Raw genomic sequence first — 20,674 nt, 5'->3', positions numbered from 1 at the left:
TCTAACTCTTATACCAAAACAAAAAATTCATATGCATTAAAATAATTCATATTTTAAAATCTAGGCGAAATTAAATTTTACGGTTTCTATGTGTAAATTGATAATTATTCACTGCTTATAAGTCAACATGTAATTATGCAAGATTAGCCAATTTTTGTAGCGTAGCCGTTTACAGCTAAAGTCTGACGACGTTGCTGCTGTTGCTGCGTTTATAATAAATATTTCATAACGGCTACTGCAATAATTTCTTACAATCGATTAATATTAATGTAATGTTTCTTAAAGCCGATTTAAGATTATTTTGAAAATGAAAATTATGTTCACCGGGTATACTTTTATTTTGTTCTTCATTTTTACAAATAAACATATATATGCATGTAAGTTACATACGTACATATGTATTATAACGCCACACATTCGTTACCGTTTTCAATTGTTTCTTTCATTGCTTGTTTTATGTTTTCAATTCTTGTTTGAATGCCCAAGTGGCTCATATCGGCTTTATATATGTATTTCATGTATACCTCGAACAGTTACCGTTTATCAATTATTATTACTATTTATGAATGTTTTTTGTTTTTTTGTTTTTTTTTTTATATGTAGTATCAATAAGTAAATATTTGTAAGTCGATAAAATTGAAGAAATGTATGTATATGTTTTATATGTTCGCTAAGCGCACTGCTATATAATTCATACGTCTGATGCACTTACGCTCTTTGCTGCTGTTGCTGTTGTTGTTGCTGCTGTTGTTGTTGTTGCAGTACGTCAGCAGTGGTAGCTGGTGCGACACCGGCAAACTGATGTGGATGTGGATAGTAACCAGTTGGTGGCAAACCGCCGTATGGATTGGCAGCGGCGGCAGCAGCAGCAGCAGCCAAAACACCACTAGCATCATACATATAAGTAGCCGCAGTATTGGCAGCTGCAGTCGGTGGCGATTGTGCTGGTGCAGCGTATAAAGCTGCAGCCGGTGGTGTCGATACATTGCTGGGATACTCACCGCCCAATTGACCACCAGCAGCAGCCACTGCAGCTGCAATATTTGCAGCAACATTTACTTGCTGTTGGTGTTGCTGCTGTTGCTGTTGTTGTATTGTGGCACCGTTCATAACACCGTTATGCGGTTGATGTTCCACACCACCACCACCAGCGCCGCCATTGGCAACTACATTCTGCTGTTTGTCGTAGTGTTGTTGTTGTTGATTATATTCGCGTTTTTGATATTGCTGAAAACGTGGCACATTACCATTTTGTTGTGGAATGAATTGCTGACTACGTGGCCGATACTGCTGTTGTGGTACGTAACCGTTATTTTGTTGCATATGTGGTGGCATATAGCTCATCATAGGACGTGGACCACCTGCATTAAATGGCGCACGTGGACGATATGTGCGACCGCCATTGGCATCGGGATTATTGTATTGGCCACCAGCGCCGCTACCAACCACACCGGAGCGATTGTTCCAGTTGCCACCAGCACCACCACTGCCGACACCGTTATGTGGCTGATACATACTGTTATTCTGTTGTTGATAATGATTCTGTTTCGGTACGTAGGCACCATTAGCATTGCCAGCTTGATAATTCAACGGATTGCTGCGCTGCTGATGAGTTGGCTGTTGTTGCCAGCGACGATTATTATTTCCGCGTCCATTACCACTACCACCCGATGAACGTGCCAAATCCAAGAGTTCTTGTGGTGGTACCTGACCGGCCTCTTCTAAAACTGAAATCAAATCACGTGCCTGCTTGCCATTGTCCGGTGTAAAGAATGTATAGGCTGTGCCCAATTGCTGGCAACGACCAGTGCGTCCGATGCGATGCACGTAATTTTCCGACGAATTCGGGTAATCGTAATTGATGACATACTGCAAGTCTTCCACATCTAGACCACGAGACGCGACATCAGTGGCAATGAGAATATTTGATTTTCCATTGCGGAAATCTTTCAGCACTGAATCGCGTTCAGGTTGCGATTTGTCACCATGTATAGAAGTGGCGGTATAACCTTCGTTGCGTATAATTTGCAATATTTCCTCGACCTAAAAAATTATTGAATTACTATTTGTCGTATATATTTTTTAAACATTTAATATTATTTGCAGATAAAAGTATTTAGTTTCACAAAAAAAAGACGTTGCAGTTCCAACGTTGATCTTATAAGTTGTTGAGAGGATTTCCACCTCTTCATGAACTTATTGTATTTGTTCAAAGGAGTTTTTTTTCTTTTTGAAAAACTTTTATCACTCACCTTGATTTTAGTTTCGACAAAAATAATAATCTTGTTATTATTGTTTGCAGCATTGTTTGTTGTTGGTGCAATTTCTTGTAGTAATTTAACAATGCGCTGAGGTTTCTCCATTTCCTGGCAAATTTCAACCATTTGACGAATATTGTGATTAGCCGAGAGGTTCATTGAACCAATATTGATGGAAATGTAATCTTTTAGGAAATCTCCGGCGAGAGCCTGCACTTCCTTAGGCCAAGTTGCAGACCACATCACCACCTGACGATCAGGACGAATTTGTTCGATAATTTTACGGATTTGTGGTTCGAAACCCATATCCAGCATACGATCGGCTTCATCCAAAACCAAGTAGGTGCAACGTTGCAAATTTGTGTTACGATTTTCCAAGAAATCTATCAGACGTCCCGGTGTAGCAATAATGACTTCAACACCCCTTTCTAAATCACGCGCTTGCGGTATTTTCGATGAGCCTCCAAAAATACAAGTATGGCGAATCTCTGGTTTAGACAAGTGTCCATAATCACGCACAACGGATTGAATTTGCTGTGCTAATTCACGTGTTGGTGCCAATACAAGCGCTATTGGTCCGTCTCCACGTTGTAGTGGTGGTTGATTCGCAATATGTACCATTGCAGGCAACATGTATGCCAATGTTTTTCCAGAGCCCGTTTGTGCGATGCCCACCAAGTCACGACCGGTAAGTGCAATCGGCCATCCTTGTGCTTGAATAGCAGTAGGCTTTGTGAAGCCTTGACGCTTCATTTCTTCAATGGTGTACTCTGGTAGTGAGCTCTCCTCAAACGATGATACTGGATGTGGTATAGCATTACCTGATACAGTAATTTCCAACTCATTTCGCAATTCGACGACTTGTTGCTCATTCATATTCAGTGTGTTTGGGTGTGGTACATAGAAATTCTTTTTGAATGGTTGTAAGTTCTCCCAACGGGGTATTTGTAAATTACGTCCAGGATTTTTTGCCTTTTCACGCTGTAGTTCAGCTCTTTCTTCTTTGCTCAATAATCCCAAATTGATTCCGCCATGATATCCGCCGTTATTTGGTTGATAACCACCGTTTGGTTTCTGATGGCGGGGTACGAAATTTGGATTTTTACCACGAGCTTGGAAACCACCAGGATTAGTTACGCCGTTGCCATAAAAGCTTGGGCCGCCGCTAGTCATCATTGAATTAGCATTGTTACCTCCACGATAGGTGCTTTGAGCACCACCATATAAACCAGATGCACCGCCATAGGGCATGCCGGCGTTGTTGCCATTATTCATGGTGTTTCGCTGATAATGGGGACGTTCAGGACGTGGACCAGCACCTGCACCACCACCACCTCCATAAAATCCATTCGAGTTGGCATGTGGGCTGCCGCCGTTCACTGCATAACCACCTGCGTACATTTTATTTACTTTTCTGGCAAAGTTTCGTCGAAAAGTGGGTCTATCTTTTACGCCTTTTTCTTCAGCTAATTGACTTCTATTCTTTTAGAATAAAAGTCGTATTTTCCACGTTGCTTCTATTATTTTAAAGAAACGAACGAAACGAAACATGAGAATTAGAATTTTTTAGTATATACATTTAGTGACGTTCAAGTGACATTGCAACAATGGTAGGCATGGTTACTTGTGTCAGTTTTTACTTTGAAGTATGGATCGGCACAGACGGCAAAAACTTTTGTTGACACATAAAAATAAAAACAGTATTTTTACAATTTCTAATGGCAATATTAATACCAGATTTTCAAAAAGAACTTTATTTAAACATATATAAATATTCTTCACTGTATCAGTATGTGAAAATGTGACTCTTAGTTCCTTTTATTAATTTTGTCGACAGTGGAGTCGCAAAGAAAACCGCATGGTTACCGTTCATAAAATGGCAAGGGGGTCGACTTTAAGTACATATGTATCTAACTATAACTATATACATACATGTGCAATCTTTCTATATGTATCAACTTCGTAAAGGTACGCTTGCCGTCGTTCAGAAAATCAATAGTGCCTCGTTTTTCGTGGCAAAGGGAGAAAGCGCTTACTTAATAAAAACAATATGTAGGATGCGATTTGAGTCCTACTTACAATTAGTAATATGAATGATTCGACTTACCTAACTTTGTCGTTGAACACTATTTCACTGAAATAGTTCAATTTATATTTTCCGCTTCGATGCGAAGTTCTTTATTACAGTTCTATGCAATAAAACTATTCCAACTTTTTCGCAATCAATTAAAGCGGCTGTAAAAATTATGCTGCTTTAGTTTTTTTTTGTCTGGCCGGATATTGCTACGATCCTTACAGGAGTCAATGGGTGTATGTTTCCTTTGGATAGTTGAGAAGACCGAAGAAAATTAAGATTTTTCACTAATTTTCCCTTCACTTTGCTGCTTTGTTCGTCTACTGCGTATTTCACTTATTGTTACGAAAAAAGTAAATACTTTACGTTTTTCGAAGCATTAGTTAAATTTTCTGTTATACAATAAAAGTAAAATACTATTATTTTATTGTATTTTATTTTAACTAATTTAAATGTGCAGGAATAAGCGAAAACGACGTGATGGCAATTGAACGAGCAATTACCAAACTGTGACAAACGAATGAAGAAATCCCGAACGAAGCAGCGAATATGATGGCGGCTGTGCGGGAAATTTTTGATGCAGCTTGCAAATGGCGTCTGCAAACGGGGTGTTTCAAGTGAAATAAGAAAATTTTGTAAAAATTTTAAAATAATTTGTGTATAATCTAAAAAAATTCTCAAATAATTTATATTTTATATATGAATGTGTTTCGCTTAAAAAATATATATTGTTATTTTGAACAGAGTTGATTCTGTTATAAAAAATCTTTAGCGTGATAATAAAACATATTCTAAAGATGACAAGTTTAAGGGAAAAAATAAAAAATATATAAAACATGTATACATTTTTAAAGAGACAAGGAAATAACAATTTATTATATTTTCGAACTAGTTTACGAAGAGTTGCTGTTAATTTTTAAGTATTGCACAAAGTTCTATCTCAAAATGCAGCACTGTATTAGACAAAACTAGAGGGATATTTATATTCAGAGGGTGTTCAATTGGAAAAATTTCTTAACTTTTATTATAATTAAAACTATACTTAATTAAACTTAACTATAATTATAATATTATAAAGTTACTAATCTATTGATCAAATTTTGGGTTGATTTCCATCTATATCTATAATTGGAATATAAGACAACAACAATTAAACATTCTTGTTTTCACTAAACTTTTAACAACACTTAACGTCAGCTGATATCTGACGTTTGATAATTCAATAAACAACTTTTTGCGCTCTTTTAACTACTTTCAAATACATATTGAAACTAAGTATTTAAGTAATGAAATTAAGTAATGAAATGAAATGATTTAAGTGATGAAATTAAGCTGAAATTCCTGGTTTTCCAGCTAAGTAAACCGAAACAAGAATCCAAAATATTATCTTTATAACATAATAAAAGGTATTAAAAATCATTCACTCTTACCAACGAAAGTTATTTAGTTACAATACACTAATTGATCGTTTTATATATAGTATTAGTACTTCTGTACAGTTTTATATTATTTTAATAATTCAAATCAACAAAACATCTTATATGCATGTACCTACATTTTATATCTCGTTATAGAGAGTATAATTTTATACGTTTAACAACATTAAACTATTATTATTCAATATTTTAAGCTTTGGTCTCATTAGCTGGTGAAGCTTCTTTCAACTTGATTTTACTTTCGAATTTTTCAAATTCCTTTTCTGCTAATTTGTCCACTTTATCAGAAACCTGTTCAACAGACACTACTTCTGGTATGTAGAATTGCAACATATTCTGTACGCCATTTTTGAGTGTAACAATAGAGCTTGGACAGGAAGAACATGAACCTTGCATCTTTAACTTAACGACACCATCTTCATAACCCATGTATATGATATCACCACCATCTTCTTGCACAGTAGGTCTGATGCGGCTGTCAAGAAGTTCTTTAATCATCATAACCACATCGTCGTCGTCATCATCGATTTGTGTGTCTGAATTTGGTTTAGCTTCGTTCAGTATTGGCAGACCACTGGCGAAAAAGTCCATTATGACAGCAAAGACTTCTGGCTTAATAATGGCCCAATCAGTTTCTTCTTCTTTGGATACTGTTATGAAATCTGCACCGAAGAACACGCCACGCACCCCCTCAATTCGAAAGAGTAGTTTTGCTAATATGCAAATCAAAAAAGTGTTTTGTTAACATGCTAATACAAAAAATACAATCAATTACCTAACGGGCTACAATATGCTGCAGACACACTTGGAAAGTCATATGTATTGCCTTTTCCGAGTACATCTGTGCCGGGTAGAAATTTTAGACTGTCGGGGTTAGGAGTGTCCTGTGTTTGTATAAACATATTGCGGCGGTATTGATTAAGAGGAAGCGAAAATCTATTATCCAACAACGCCTTATTTGTAGAAATTGCTCCATAATGTTGTAACGATGTCAAGTTTCGCGATTGATGCATGCAACTTTAGAATTTTTTATATTTAATACATATGCTCATATTTAGCCTGGTTTACTCACATGTTAAATAAGCGATTGTTACTGCGGAAACTTTCCACAGAATTACGAAATGAACGTAAAATCAAACGGGACATATTTAATATAATTTTAATAACTTGCAAAACGTTTTATATCGACCACAATTGAATCAAAAATTACTATCAGCTGCTAATGTTATGATTAAAACTATTGCGAATAGCTCTTGAATAGCACCAGAGTTACCATTGAAATGTTTTGTCATCATCATTTCATCTGACCACAGGTTCAGTCCACAGCTAGAAGGTATTATAGCTGAAAAGATTTTGTGAAAATCCTTCGAACCTTAGCAAAGTTATTTAGATGATTTCGGTGGAGATCAGTCCGATCGATAAGATCTAGACTTCAATAGAGTTAGTTAGGAAAAAGAGGTCCGTGATCAGACTTTAATATACACCGGATACGGAAGTTTTGCCGGACTTGTTGGTGGTGATATGTTTCGCATTTTTCAAATCACAGGTTAAGGTACACCTTGGTTTCAAATAGAAGAAGGATTAATGTTAATAAGAATTTTTTGGATTTTGGAGAGATTATGGTGTTATGTGTAGAGTCGGTACAATGCCCACAGCATCGCAACTATAACTTTAAAGGTAATCAAAAATCGTTATTTATTTTAATATCTTTCTTTGAATTTCATATAAAAATATAGTATTTCGAACCTTAGGAAACACCATTAAATGTATTACTTTGGTTTGATCTAAGTACGGTTCGTTGATCGCCTGTTAGACCGAATTTTGTTGCCTCCTCTGACGTCTCCTTTGGCGTATCTTCTCAGCACGACGTTGTTGTTGCTTCTGCTGCGGTCTATTCTCTTTCTACGTAGAGCTTCCTGCCGCTTTATCCATTTCCGTGCAATTCTTCTCTGCCGAGCATTTTCCTTCCTCCTTTGAGCTGGTGTGAGATTACCTGATGATGGTGGTGTTTGTGTGCTACCAGAGGGAGTTGGAGCAGGAGCAGGCGTAGGATCAGTTGGTGATGTTGGTGATGTTACACTAGTTGGTGGAGACGCTGGCGGACTTTCCTCTTAAGCATTACAAATGCTGACAAAGTAAATCACCATCGACAACACGATTATATTCCAATATAAAAGTTTCATTTCGATTTTTTGAATGATCTACGAAGTGTACTAACTAAGTAAGATATAGAAGTGATTTGTGATATCCAGTAAAATCGTGCTGGTTAATATACTCATTACGAGTTGGTCGGTTGCGCTGTATACGTATGTATGTATAATAAGCATATATTTAAATACATGTAATGGAAATGTAATTTTAAGAAGTTTGGGCGCTTTGAATCAATATTAGATAAGTAAACTTAGTGTAAGTAAATAATTGAAGAGCAGCATTGCTGGCACATCTGTATATTTGTAGTATTACTATACTATAGTATGGTTCGAGTAATTTAATTGAAAAAATATTAATTTAAAGATATAAAAAAAGAGTAATTTGATATTATAATGACATATAAATTAACAATAACAGTGATCTAACCTGTACCATCTGGCCTATTTCTATGGAATTTAAAGTATAGTATTGTGTAGTAAATACAAAAGTATGTATTCAAGTTCAAGTCCACGCTCAAACAAATACATAAATACCTTATTCTCGTCCAAGGTTATATCCGTTATTTGTTTATTTTATTATCTCTACTCTTTCTATTTCTATTAAAAGTCCTAAACACGTGAAAGCACACAAGTTCCCTACACATTAATAAAATATCGTATCTCTTTCATAAGGCCAGATGTACAAATATTGGTTCTGAATTCCAAAATTAATTATTAAAATACGCCGGAAGTAATAAACAAACTACCCAACAAAATTGATATACATTTGAAGGTCGCTTTGTAATTAATTTATAAGTATATAAACTAGTACAATTCGGTTGAAGATCACAAATCATTTTTACCTTTCAGTTTTAATATACACTTTGAGAGTTCGAAAAATCGAAATGAAATTTTTATATTGGAATATAATCGTGTTGTCGATGGTGATTTACTTTGTCAGTATTTGTAATGCTCAAGAGGAAAGTCCGCCAGCGTCTCCACCAACTAGTGTAACATCACCAACATCACCAACTGATCCTGCGCCTGCTCCTGCTCCAACTCCCTCTGGTAGCACACAAACACCGCCATCATCAGGTAATCTCACACCAGCTCAAAGGAGGAAGGAAAATGCACGGCAGAGAAGAATTGCACGGAAATGGATAAAGCGGCAGGAAGCTCTACGTAGAAAGAGAATAGACCGCAGGCAGAAGCAACAACAACGTCGTGCTGAGAAGATACGCCAAAGGAGACGTCAGAGGAGGCAACAAAATCGGCCTAATAGACGATCAGGGAACCGTGCTTAGATTGATGATCTTATAAATTAATTATTTCATAATTTTTGAATTTATTAATAATATCTTAAATAAAAAGTTATTGGTGTTCTAATTTAATTGAAGTTTTTTAATACATAACCCTTAAGCTATAAATCTACATTGGCATATTGCTTTAGACCAAATTAGTGTGATAGGAACAATTGCCTGTGGGTACAGAGATTTTTTATTATCACATTTGTATAATTTACAATTTTTTTTTAAATAAATTTAAATCAAGTGAAGTTGTTGAAATTGTCTCATTAATAATTACATTCACATGTTTAGAAATTTACGTTTATTAAAAATTTTAAAAATATTAAATTTATATATTGTGGCAACTTTCTGAGAAAATTACATTTTGATCTGACGCATGACGACATAACATAATAGACAAAAGTTTGCAAAAAAACACACGGAACATCAAAATTTAAAAGAAATTTCATAAAAGTAGTGAAAATTATAGTGTCTGCTGTTGATAACACAAAATTTTGACTGAACAACAGAAAGGCATACAATATACAATAAATTTAAACTAAAATTAGTTCTATTACAAATATATAAGTGGAAGCTAGCTAGCACTGATATTTCGCTGCGCGTTTAAACAGTCAAGTGAGTATAATTCGTGTAATAGACAACGATAATATTAAACGTCACGTTTTTAATAAATAGTTTACCGAGCAAGTCAGCTGAAACAAAAAAGATGGTGAAACTATTTGCATTGAGTATTTTCTACAAGGGTTCTGCTGAGGCTCGGCTATTAAAATCTACGTACGATTTACAATCATTTTCGTTCTTTCAACGCGGCACAGTTCAAGAGTTTATGACGTATGTATTTATTAATTTTCATATTTTATGTATATTTACTAACCGATTTACAAATACTTAACTTACAGTTTTGCATCAAAAACGATTGTGGAGCGTACCCAACCCGCCATGCGACAGTCCGTGAAACAGGAGGCATATATGTGTCATGTGTACGTACGTGCTGACAATTTAGCTGGCGTATTAATAGCTGATCATGAATATCCACAACGTGTTGCCCATACTCTCATAACGAAAATCTTGGATGAGTTTAGTGCGAAAATTGGTCCAGACCAATGGGAAACGGGAACTGATTCAACTATTGATTTCGCTTCATTGCCTGCATATTTAGCAAAATATCAGGATCCAAAAGAAGCAGATGCGTTGACTAAAATGCAAAACGATTTAGATGAAACTAAGATTATACTAAAGAATACAATTGAAGCGGTGCTTGAGCGTGGCGAAAAATTAGATGACATGGTTATCAAGTCGGAAAATCTTTCGATGCAGAGTAAAGCATTTTACAAGACAGCCAAAAAGACAAATTCCTGTTGCAATTTTAGTTAAATGCTTTAGATAAGCTCAAATACATACACAAAAATACGTATTTCGCGAGGAAAAACTTGATTTTTAAATATTTTCTTTGAAAACGTATGTATACACGTTATTTTGAATTAATTTGTAAATGCTTAGAACGCTACTTTTATATTGAAACTCTATATGATAATTATAGAATGTATTATGGAGCAACCAGTTAAAGAGTGACACATACTAAGGCAAATCTATTTGTGAGAAATATAAGAGAAAAGCGCGTTAAAGTAACAGCAAATCACAAATTCAACCCATTCCAAATCATTCGAGTTTGATTTTATCAATACATTGTTTTTGTTATGGAAAATGAGCAGAGTGAAAGTGGAGAAAGGCGAAATAATATTTTAGTTCATATATATCCATATTTATATTGTATGGTTTTTTATAAGATATCTGTTGAGATTTTAGGTAACACACATATATACATACATATATATAAATTTAAACAAATGTTAGTATGTATATACTTTTGATTAAATAAAATAGGCAATAACAAGATGTACCACCAGCACTGCAATTACATGATTGATTTCTCATCTTAAAGGCTTGACGCATGTGAAGAGCGAATTTATTTTATGAAAAAGAAAGTGATTACCCAGAAGAGTTTAGGCTAATTGCACATGGGAAATAACTATTTTTATTTAAAATATAATAAATATTGAGAAGAATTTCGGGTGCACCTCAGTCATGGAAGGATAGAAAAATCACATAAAGTAGACAAAAAAGCAGCAAAACCGAACTGCCTACTATTGTATTAAAATTTTATACATACAAATGTAAAATTTATAAAAAGTATGCACTTTTGTATATTTTATTGAACTAGAAGTTGCACGTTTTCAGAGAAAAATTTAGCTTAATTTTTTGTTTTACATCACTTTATGAAAGCATACTAAGGAATAGTAAATAAAGTAGTAACGAAATGGATTATAACGAATAAAATTAAATTATTGCAATTTTGGCGAACAGTATTTGAAGATATTACGTTATGCAGGTTAGTTAAAAGTGAAATAATCATTGATAGTGCGGTTATAAGAGAGTAAATATTTAATAATTTAATTGTGCAATTCGCTTGCTATGCTTAATTTTGTTAAAGAACAATTGCGTATTCTGAAAAAAATATATTTGCAATTTTATAAGCAATACTCTCTTACAGATATTTTGTTTTTGTTTTTATGACTTAAAAAATATAATTATTAATATTTGTTGTTTCGACGATATTGTAGTCAACATTTTGATAAGTAAATTTACAAATATACATACATACATACATACATTTGGGAATATAAATTATTAGCTATACATATGCATCTACGTACATATACATATACATACATGAAGGTATATAGAAATATAAAATGGTATATAGAAATATACGAATAACCCAACCGATGACAAACCAATATGTACTAATTATCATTGTGGCTTGAACTAATTGTTGCAAGTATCAAAAATTCAAAAATAAACAATATGCAAAATATACGTGTTCCTCTAAATGTTGAAAATAAAAAAAAATAAATTGAAAATGCAACCAAATTCGAATCACTATAAAATTAATGGCATAATTAATGGGAGTAACATTAAATATGTATTATAGGCAATATATAAAAAAAAATAGTTTCTTTTAATTTTTAACAGGTTTTTTAATAATTTTTTTTTCTATGGTGATAGTAAAAACTTCAAAATTACTGTTACTTGTAATGCAATCAAATATAATGGTTTCTAAAAATATAATTTTTTGTTTTGAATATTTTAATTATGAATAAACAATTAATTTGTACAGTATTATCGACAAACATACATAAATCCATTAAATCAAGTTTTCAACATAATAAAATTTCTTAATTGTCTAGTTCAGTTCATTTAATAAGCCCCCAATATTTAAAAATTGATCCCAATTGCCCCAAAGCAAAAACAAAAAGTTTGTTTCAATTCCATTGTGTTTCAGTAAGTCTACAGCAAGCAGTTCATTTTGACGTTCTCCATAGTAGTTTCAGCTGTTTATGTGGATACTGCTCCACCAAAATACAAACGCTCATACACTTTGGTGCGCAGTTACAAACAACTATTGACAGCAGTAATTTGACTTTGCTATATTGTTGACATATTTTGATTTTGTGTAAATATTTACATACAAATGCAGTTAAAGTAGAAGAGATAGTGCAAGAAAGGCAATTGCAATTATTTAAATTGTTTATAAGTGTTATAATATTATTATGATTTGCTGAAGAAATTTGTAATTCTTTAATCTGGTGCACATATAAGTTGCCCGGTGCCTTGTAGTTTTTAACAAAAATTAACTACTTTTTATTGACCTCAATATTAGTTTGATGTGTGTGGGGGCGAATTTTAATTTGAGTTTGCAAAATGTTTACGTAAATTAATACAGTGTGCGTCAAATAGAAAACCTGTTTCTTTTTTGGAAAATATGCCACATAGGAGAAAAGCATTTTTTACCTCCATATGTAGAATTTAAAAAATGAAAAGACTAAGGACTAACACATATTAGATTTATTCTAATTTTGGAATTTTAAATGTGATAAAGAGGGACGGAGGCTGCAGCACCGATAGAAGATCCGAAATTTTGTAAAATGATTGACGAGTTGCTGAACGACGCGTCATGGACTCCAATGCAGAGATTCGACAACTGGTAAATCATAATAAATAAACAAACTAGAAAGAAGAAACAATTCGAATAAGCATGATCGGGTGAAGATCAGATTCAGGAACTTCTTGAGCGTTTTCAACTGAAAAGAGGAGGGAGAAATGCATTGTTCTCGACGGAATAAATATATTGATGTTAAAGATGTAATGTCTATAAGAGAATATCCTCTCAAATTAAAAAAATTGTAGGGACTATTCTTAAATGGATTCTTTGTTAATGACCCAGGAAACGAAATATATATAGGCTATCCAAATTCGGGGTTGACGTGCGACACAACATGTTTTGAAATTTGTAATTGAATAATTAAGGTTACAAACGGTGTTTTATTGGTTTTTAAAATTTGGTTGAACTAAAAATTTTCTTATTTATGATTTAGTTCATGTATAATCACAGATTATTATAAGAAATCATGTCTGAATTTGTGGAATATACGGAGCCAGAGTGGCGTGGCATGAATATGCGAGAGCTGAAGGTTGACGAAGCATATTTGGTGGTCAAAAATCAGTACAATCAACCAGCTTACCTTTACAGTCGATCCGAAGAATGTTACACAGTGAGTAAAAATAAAAAAAATATCGAAAAATATATAGTCGCTCACACTCAAAATGGGACACTACGAAGAATCTTCCGTTCTACACAGTGTCCCATTTTCAGTGTGAGTGACTGTATATAGATACCTTCACATACTATATAAAATTAAGATACATGCAATATTTACTTTTATTTTCACTCCCAGTGCCCCTACAGCTTTGTGAGATCAATGCACAACTTTACATATAAATTAAATGTGGCGCGTGGTTGGGAATTTAAAGTGTATGACAAAAGAGTGGATGCACTGACCGCTAATGAAATGTAAGTGTTTGATTTTTTTTTTTGTAAAAAAAAGAGAAATCACAACAACTTTCTTTCTTTTCAGGCAATGCAATGATACGATCTGCAACAGTGTGTGCGAATTGTATGCGTCCCCAACAGAGCTGCAAGAGTTTGGAGTTTATAATTTTACGCTGCATCAAAATGGTAGCTGTGAGCTGATAACAGACAAAGCGGGCGTCGATGTGAATTTATGTGTGTAATAAATGAAATTATCTCATCTAAAATTATTATATAATTTATTATTTGGTGTATTTTTTAGCGCTCGTGTCGGTGTTTCTCCTAGTCACCTTGGTATTGGCGGCGATACGCATGGCTTGGTGCGCTTGGAGTTCGTATACTTTCAATCCGGAGGCGGCAGCTGCTGCCGAAATCAATGCCGCCGTTACACCGAGCAAGCGCATGCGCAGTTTGGATGCTTTTAGGGGGTAAAATAGATGGTGGAGTGAAAACTAACTGTTATTTACTGTTAATCCTTTCATATTCATCATTGTAGAATGGCAATTGTTTTGATGATATTCGTAAATAGTGGCGGCGGTGGCTATTGGTGGATCGAACATGCACCTTGGAATGGTTTACACTTAGCGGATGTTGTCTTCCCCTCATTCTTATGGATTATGGGTGTTTGTATACCGATTTCCGTTAAGTCGCAATTGGCACGCGGGACGCCGAAAGCGAGGATATGTCGACGTATTATTTGGGTAAGATCTACACTGATTCCTTTTGAAACACGTCGCAGGAATTTAAGTTAAAGCACATTTGATTTTTAGGTTATGTTTTAACAGTATTTATAATTCCTAAATATTTCAGCGTTCATTTAAATTATTTGTTATTGGCGTATGTCTAAACTCGGTAAATGGTCCACAAATGTCCAATTTACGCATAATGGGTGTACTGCAACGCTTTGCTGTTGCATATCTAATCTGTGGTTTGGTTCACACGTTATTCATTCAGGGGGAGTTCGTGATGCCACAGGTGGGTAGTTTTTCAATCGATATAAATATATTACTATGTATTACTATTTACATTTTTTTAAATTTTATTCTACATAGATCGCTTGGAAACGCGCTTTGTGTGATATAATTTTACTAAGAGCAGAATTTCTGGTAATGCTTTCGCTCATTGCTGTTTACTTGGGTTTAATATTCGGACTTCCGGTGCCAAATTGTCCCACGTAAGTATACTGGAATCATTCGCTATCCATTTTATAGGTGTAATCTTCTTAAATATTCAATATCCAAAGCGGTTATCTGGGTCCTGGCGGCAAGCACTCAAACGCACAATATCCGAACTGCACAGGTGGCGCTAACGGTTATGTAGATCGCTTGATTTTAGGCGATGCGCACATCTATCAGCATCCCACGGCGAAATATATTTACGGCGCACAGGCTTTCGATCCCGAGGGCGTCTTTGGTAACACATAATTTTTCCAAAAAAAAAATTATTCTTACATTTCTTTTTTGCATTCTCCCAGGTTGCCTCTTAACTGTGGTGCAGGCATTTTTGGGCGTGCTTGCAGGCGTTATTATATTGGTTCATACCGGTTGGAGCGCACGCATTAAACGCTGGCTATATTGGTCACTTGCTCTGGCTCTGCTGGGTGGTGCGCTATGCTTTTTCACTGTGGAGGATGGTCCCATACCAATTAATAAAAATCTCTGGTGCGTTCGTAAACAAATTTTTACTCTTTGTAACAATAAACTTATAAATATTTTCTATTGCAGGTCTCTTTCTTTTGTCTTCGTCACCTCCGCTTTGGCATTCTTCATACTCAGCATTCTCTACTTTATTATTGACGTTCGTCGCTGGTGGGCGGGCTTTCCGTTTGTGGAGTCCGGCATGAATGCCATTATCATGTATGTGGGTCATAGCGTTATGCATAAAATGTTGCCCTGGCACTGGCGCATTGGACCGATGAATACACATTTCGTTCTCTTACTTGAATGCACTTGGAACACATTACTTTGGGTGGCGATCGCTCTGTATTTGGATGCGATCAAGTTTTATTATAGTTTATAAGTTGAAGGATTTATCAAATATCAAAAAGTAAATATTATGAATTTTATTCAATTGTAAATATGTATGTGTGTAAATACATAAGTTTTTTATTCTTTTTTATATACTCATTTTTAAATCTAACCAACCATATTTTTTATCATTTATATAAATGTAAATAAATATATATATTAATTTTTATAACAAAATATGTGGTTTAACACTTTGCCACCTTGAAGTTTAATAAGCGTGGCGGTTACAGTTAGGGGGAACTTGATATTGTTGTTGCTGGGAGTTCTTCCGAATAAGATCATACCTAGTGCTGTTTCGACAGGGTTGGACCAAAGGGAAAGGGGTGTTAGATGAGTAGGGTTCGTTGGGCATGCAAAGAGGTGGTTAGAATATGCGGGGACTCGTTGCATGCGGGACATGTATTTTGTATGTCGGGGTTCAGTCTGGATAAGTAGGAGTTTAACCTGCTACAGCGTTTCTTAGTCCTTTCCCCAAGTGCTACCGGCTAGCGACTTGAGGATTTTGTTGCGGCTCTGTACTTTAGTGACTAGTAGTATCGCAGTCGTGTGTGGAGTGAAGGAGTGCAGACTGTCAAATGTGACTCCCAAAATCTTGGGATTATTTACTGTTGGAATTGGTGTGCCATCGACATGAATGTTAAGACTTAGTCTGCACTCCTTCGTCCAATGGGTAAAAAGGGTCGCCGTGGATTTAGTGGGTGCGAGTGCCAGGCTCCTCGCAGAGAACAAGTGAGAAAGTTTGACTTGGCTTCTGTCGTTACCTTCAGGTTATCATAAAATACTTATTTCTGGACACTCATTACTATTTTTTCTACGTGCTGTACATAAAAACTTCTTTGACATGTTTTTTGAAATATTAAGGTCTATGACGAGGTTAGTGTATTTGACTGTTTTTGCTAGGTTTAGGCTCAACTCACACCGGATTAGTCAAGACGTCTTTTCTTGTCTGACACGACAACATCCTATAGCTTCATGTGTGACAACCCACACCGAACAAGGCTATACCAAATACGTTTTTTTGTCTCATTAGTCAAAGTCGGGTTGAGCCTTAGTCTTTATTATTAAACTAAACAAAAAGATTTCCAGCCCTAAAGAGTTTTGTCTTCCTCTTCATAGGAGGATTTGTAAAGCCAGACATTTGATGGACAACATCGGAGGCAATGCATTGATAAGTTCGACCAACTACCAAACAGTCTGTACCTATTCTTAAAGCTAGAGTCATACTTTGAGGTATTTTACTGCACTCAACATTTTCCAAGTTATTTAGATCTAATCTACTTAGACAGCTAAGCTGCAATCAAGGCGGGATTGCTAAAAGTACAGCTGTCACCAGGAAACATGATTAACATTGGTAAACCCATGCACATTATGTACGACGACCTAGACAGGTGCATGGCAAGAAAACTCATATCTCGTTGGAAGGATCTACCGGGGTGTAAAACTGCAAAGGTTATGTGCAAAGCGGTAGATCAAAAATATTCAAGGTTCCTACTGGAGCTCGATAGAAAGGGATGTAGGACCATGGTTGGCATTCTTACCGGTCACAGCCTAGTAGCGGCACATGCCTATAAGATGGGGCTGTCAGATCGAGAGGAATGCAGAAAATGTCAAGAGCGGGGCACCAAGGAAACAGTGGAGCATCTCTTGTGCGTTTGTCCTACGTTAGCGAGACAGCGTTTTAGGTACTTAGTGGTCCCACAATACGATAAGTTAGAGGAGATATCGTTAGTGAAGCCTCATAAACTATTAAAATTCACGTCAGGCGCAGGCATCCTAAACGATGACTACTACTCTGGGAACATGTGAAGGCACTCCATTCTGGTATCGCAAAGGATCATAAATGGTCTATGCGTGGGCTGCAGGCCTACCAGGCCAACCTAACCTAACCCAGAGCTAAGCGCTTCCACTTCGGCTAGTCGCTTAAATATTCCGGTAAAGTCTGAAATCGTCGATATGGATAAAGACTTCTTCGTTCTCGAATAATGGAATACCATATTTTACATACATACATATGTACATGTTAAATTATAATAATTTCAGTTCGACAACAAATGTGCTGACTTTCGAGTTCCAGCTTCTCCTTTACTAATGTTCATATCCTCTGCCGTGAGGCGCCTGCTGTGAAAATTGACATTCAATTCATTTGTATGCATTGCTTTTATTCAGCTGATTTTCCATTTTTTCTCAATAATGCATCTGAGGGTTAGAGTTAAAAGGATGGGCCACGTATGATTATTTATACTACATAGAATCCGGCAGTTTGAATGTATACGACTATTTGTGAGTCCTGGCGTCCGTAGCCAATTTGTACGTGCGACTTTCACTTCCGCCATTAGCTGCTTCTGATTGATTCTTTTCATGTATGCGTACTTGTTTGTAGGGCTTTACGAAAATTTTAACTTTTTTCTAAGAAATAATATTTTCAATATCAATCTCCTATTACCCTTGTGAATGGAAATCTAGGAACCTTTGTCTCGACCAATTTTGCTCTCGGTCTTATTTTCGAGGTTATATATTCAATATATGTAGTATCAGTATATTGATACCAGGCTCCAAGAACATAAATTGCCTCTTCTTATCTGACTGTTGACTGATATTCCTAGACAGCATCTCCATAGACCCAATTTCAGGGTTGTAGAGTTGTTGTTTTCGAAAAAAAAAATAGTCATGATTCTCTTGAGCTTGACGGTAATTATCCATCTATCTATTTGAATACCCGATTCGTATTTGATCCTATGGGTCACGATTACTAGACGAGTCGGGTGATTATATAGTAAGCCTGATAAATACTACCGTAAAGTCTTTAAGCTTTTAAAAAAATGTTATCGACATTTCTGTTTTGAAGAAAATAGTTCGAGCCGCAGAGCTAAACAGAGAAGGTACAATTATTTATAAGAGTGTACAGCTACAGCTCCCACGTCACTGTTGACAGTCATAACTTTGAAGTAGTTGATAGTTTTGTATACCTGGGCACCAGCATCAACAACGATAATAATGTCAGCCTTGAAACCCAACGCAGAATCACTCTTGCCAACAGGTGCTACTTTGGACTAAGTAGGCAATTTAAAAGTAAAGTCCTCTCTCGACGAACAAAAACCAAACTCTACAAGTCTCTCATCATTCCCGTCCTACTTTACGGTGCAGAAGCGTAGACGATGTCAACATCCGATGAGACGGCACTAGGAGTTTTCGAGAGAAAGGTTTTGCGGAAGATTTATGGTCCCTTAAACATTGGCAACGGTAAATACCGCAGAAGATGGAACGATGAGCTGTATGCGTTATTCGACGACATAGACATAGTTCAGCGAATAAAAAGACAGCGGCTACGCTGGCTAGGTCATGTTGTTCGAATGGATGAAAGTGCTCCTGCTCTGAAAGTATTCGATGCAGTACCCGCTGGTGGAAGCCGAGGAAGAGGGAGACCTCCACTCCGGTGGAAGGACCAGGTGGAGAAGGACCTGTCTTCACTGGGTATTACCAATTGGCGCCAAACTGCCAAAAGGAGAGATGCGTGGAGCGCTGTTGTGGACTCGGCTATAACCGCGTAAGCGGTGTCTACGCCAGTCAAGAAGAAGAAGAAAGTCTTTAAGCTTTTAAAAAAATTTTGTCGGCATTTCTGTTTTGAAGACGGCTCTTCAGGGGAACTGTTGTGGAATTTTTTTTAGTGGGACCGTCCCCTCTCCAGTACGAGTATATGATACAGCACTTGTATTTTACTAGTTATATTTTATTTTGATGCCTTTAATTACTCAGTTAGTTAAAAAATAATTACTCACAAATTTTAAACACAATAGTTCGAGGTTTCCTGTTGAAACTCCGCCATCGAGCTAATAGAAAATGTGCGCCATTCAATATTGTTTGTGGCTTGCATGATTGATTACTTCGGCAGCCTGCAGCTGATTTTCTAAACTTTGCCAATACAACGTGACGGAAAATTTAAATCACTCAACGTCCCAAACGTGTTGGTTCGGCGCAAAGTTTTTCCTTTGATTTCGGTCCCAAAGCTCGGTCGTACTTCATCTCGCCTTTAGCTATTTTATTTTAATGCACTGGAACTTGGAGCAAATAACGGATGCGGAGTGTGGGTATGTGGGTCTGTCTCGCCTTTTGGTAGCGTTCACAACGCGAGGATGTTCCAAGTGTGAAAATTACTTTTGCCATGAAAGTGAATTTGTTGTGCTGTTTGTGAAACCTGCCCGGAATATTGATGACAATGCGTCGTCGCCGTCGGCAGTTTTTGTGGTGGATATAATTGTAGATTGCAGTGTTTGATTGTCTACGGGTTGCAGAAAGGATTTTGTTATTTTTCCAACATGCGTTTGGCATAAGTAAAATATTTGTGGAACTCACTAAGAAACTAACGAAGATACATATGCTGGCAACGAAAGTATCTGTCTTTAAGTAAAATTTATTTAATTTCAAAATTTTTCCTTAAAATTTTTGTCAGCATTCATGGAAAATATTTCTCAAATAATCGCCTTTTATTGCTTTAATTGTATTTATTAAAATTTAA

At 35.9% G+C, this 20,674-nt stretch overlaps 4 protein-coding genes across 9 annotated transcripts; 2 read left to right on the top strand and 2 right to left on the bottom strand.

The window, feature by feature from the left end:
• Positions 1-314: 314 nt before the first annotated feature.
• On the bottom strand, positions 315-4,835 carry LOC105209053 (uncharacterized). The gene is made up of 3 exons (XM_011179220.3): positions 4,366-4,835; positions 2,253-3,775; positions 315-2,043 (listed from the first exon to the last, which is right to left on the bottom strand). The coding sequence occupies exons 2-3, from the start codon at positions 3,657-3,659 to the stop codon at positions 709-711; spliced, it is 2,742 nt and encodes a 913-aa protein (XP_011177522.1). The 5' UTR covers positions 3,660-3,775; positions 4,366-4,835; the 3' UTR covers positions 315-708.
• A 958-nt stretch (positions 4,836-5,793) lies between these two features.
• LOC105209049 (NFU1 iron-sulfur cluster scaffold homolog, mitochondrial) lies at positions 5,794-7,011 on the bottom strand. The gene is made up of 3 exons (XM_011179215.3): positions 6,841-7,011; positions 6,544-6,785; positions 5,794-6,481 (listed from the first exon to the last, which is right to left on the bottom strand). The coding sequence occupies exons 1-3, from the start codon at positions 6,912-6,914 to the stop codon at positions 5,958-5,960; spliced, it is 840 nt and encodes a 279-aa protein (XP_011177517.1). The 5' UTR covers positions 6,915-7,011; the 3' UTR covers positions 5,794-5,957.
• A 2,540-nt stretch (positions 7,012-9,551) lies between these two features.
• On the top strand, positions 9,552-11,122 carry LOC105209048 (synaptobrevin homolog YKT6). 2 transcript variants are annotated; one of them, XR_851559.3, is made up of 4 exons: positions 9,553-9,819; positions 9,880-10,035; positions 10,104-10,662; positions 10,745-11,122. XR_851559.3 is itself a non-coding variant. In XM_011179214.3 (3 exons), the coding sequence occupies exons 2-3, from the start codon at positions 9,911-9,913 to the stop codon at positions 10,576-10,578; spliced, it is 600 nt and encodes a 199-aa protein (XP_011177516.1). In that variant the 5' UTR covers positions 9,552-9,819; positions 9,880-9,910; the 3' UTR covers positions 10,579-11,122. The 2 variants fall into 2 exon arrangements, 1 of the variants encoding a protein (XP_011177516.1); XM_011179214.3 differs by having other exon boundaries at positions 9,552-9,819; positions 10,104-11,122.
• A 1,412-nt stretch (positions 11,123-12,534) lies between these two features.
• LOC105209047 (heparan-alpha-glucosaminide N-acetyltransferase) lies at positions 12,535-16,252 on the top strand. Of its 5 annotated transcripts, none has more exons than XM_011179209.3 (11): positions 12,535-12,676; positions 13,641-13,817; positions 14,001-14,116; positions 14,181-14,329; positions 14,397-14,562; positions 14,631-14,835; positions 14,945-15,109; positions 15,187-15,308; positions 15,378-15,547; positions 15,609-15,795; positions 15,859-16,252. In XM_011179209.3, the coding sequence occupies exons 2-11, from the start codon at positions 13,674-13,676 to the stop codon at positions 16,151-16,153; spliced, it is 1,719 nt and encodes a 572-aa protein (XP_011177511.1). In that variant the 5' UTR covers positions 12,535-12,676; positions 13,641-13,673; the 3' UTR covers positions 16,154-16,252. The 5 variants fall into 5 exon arrangements, with proteins under 5 accessions (XP_011177511.1, XP_011177514.1, XP_011177508.1 ...); XM_011179212.3 differs by having other exon boundaries at positions 12,548-12,676; positions 13,658-13,817; XM_011179206.3 differs by having other exon boundaries at positions 12,581-12,770; positions 13,658-13,817.
• The last annotated feature ends 4,422 nt before the right edge of the window (positions 16,253-20,674 follow it).

The sequence above is a fragment of the Zeugodacus cucurbitae genome, chromosome 5 (genome assembly GCF_028554725.1).
Source record: "Zeugodacus cucurbitae isolate PBARC_wt_2022May chromosome 5, idZeuCucr1.2, whole genome shotgun sequence".
Taxonomy (NCBI): Eukaryota; Metazoa; Arthropoda; class Insecta; order Diptera; family Tephritidae; genus Zeugodacus; species Zeugodacus cucurbitae.
The sequence above is the reverse complement of the archived record's forward strand: the minus strand, read 5'-3'. Positions and strand labels throughout refer to the sequence as shown.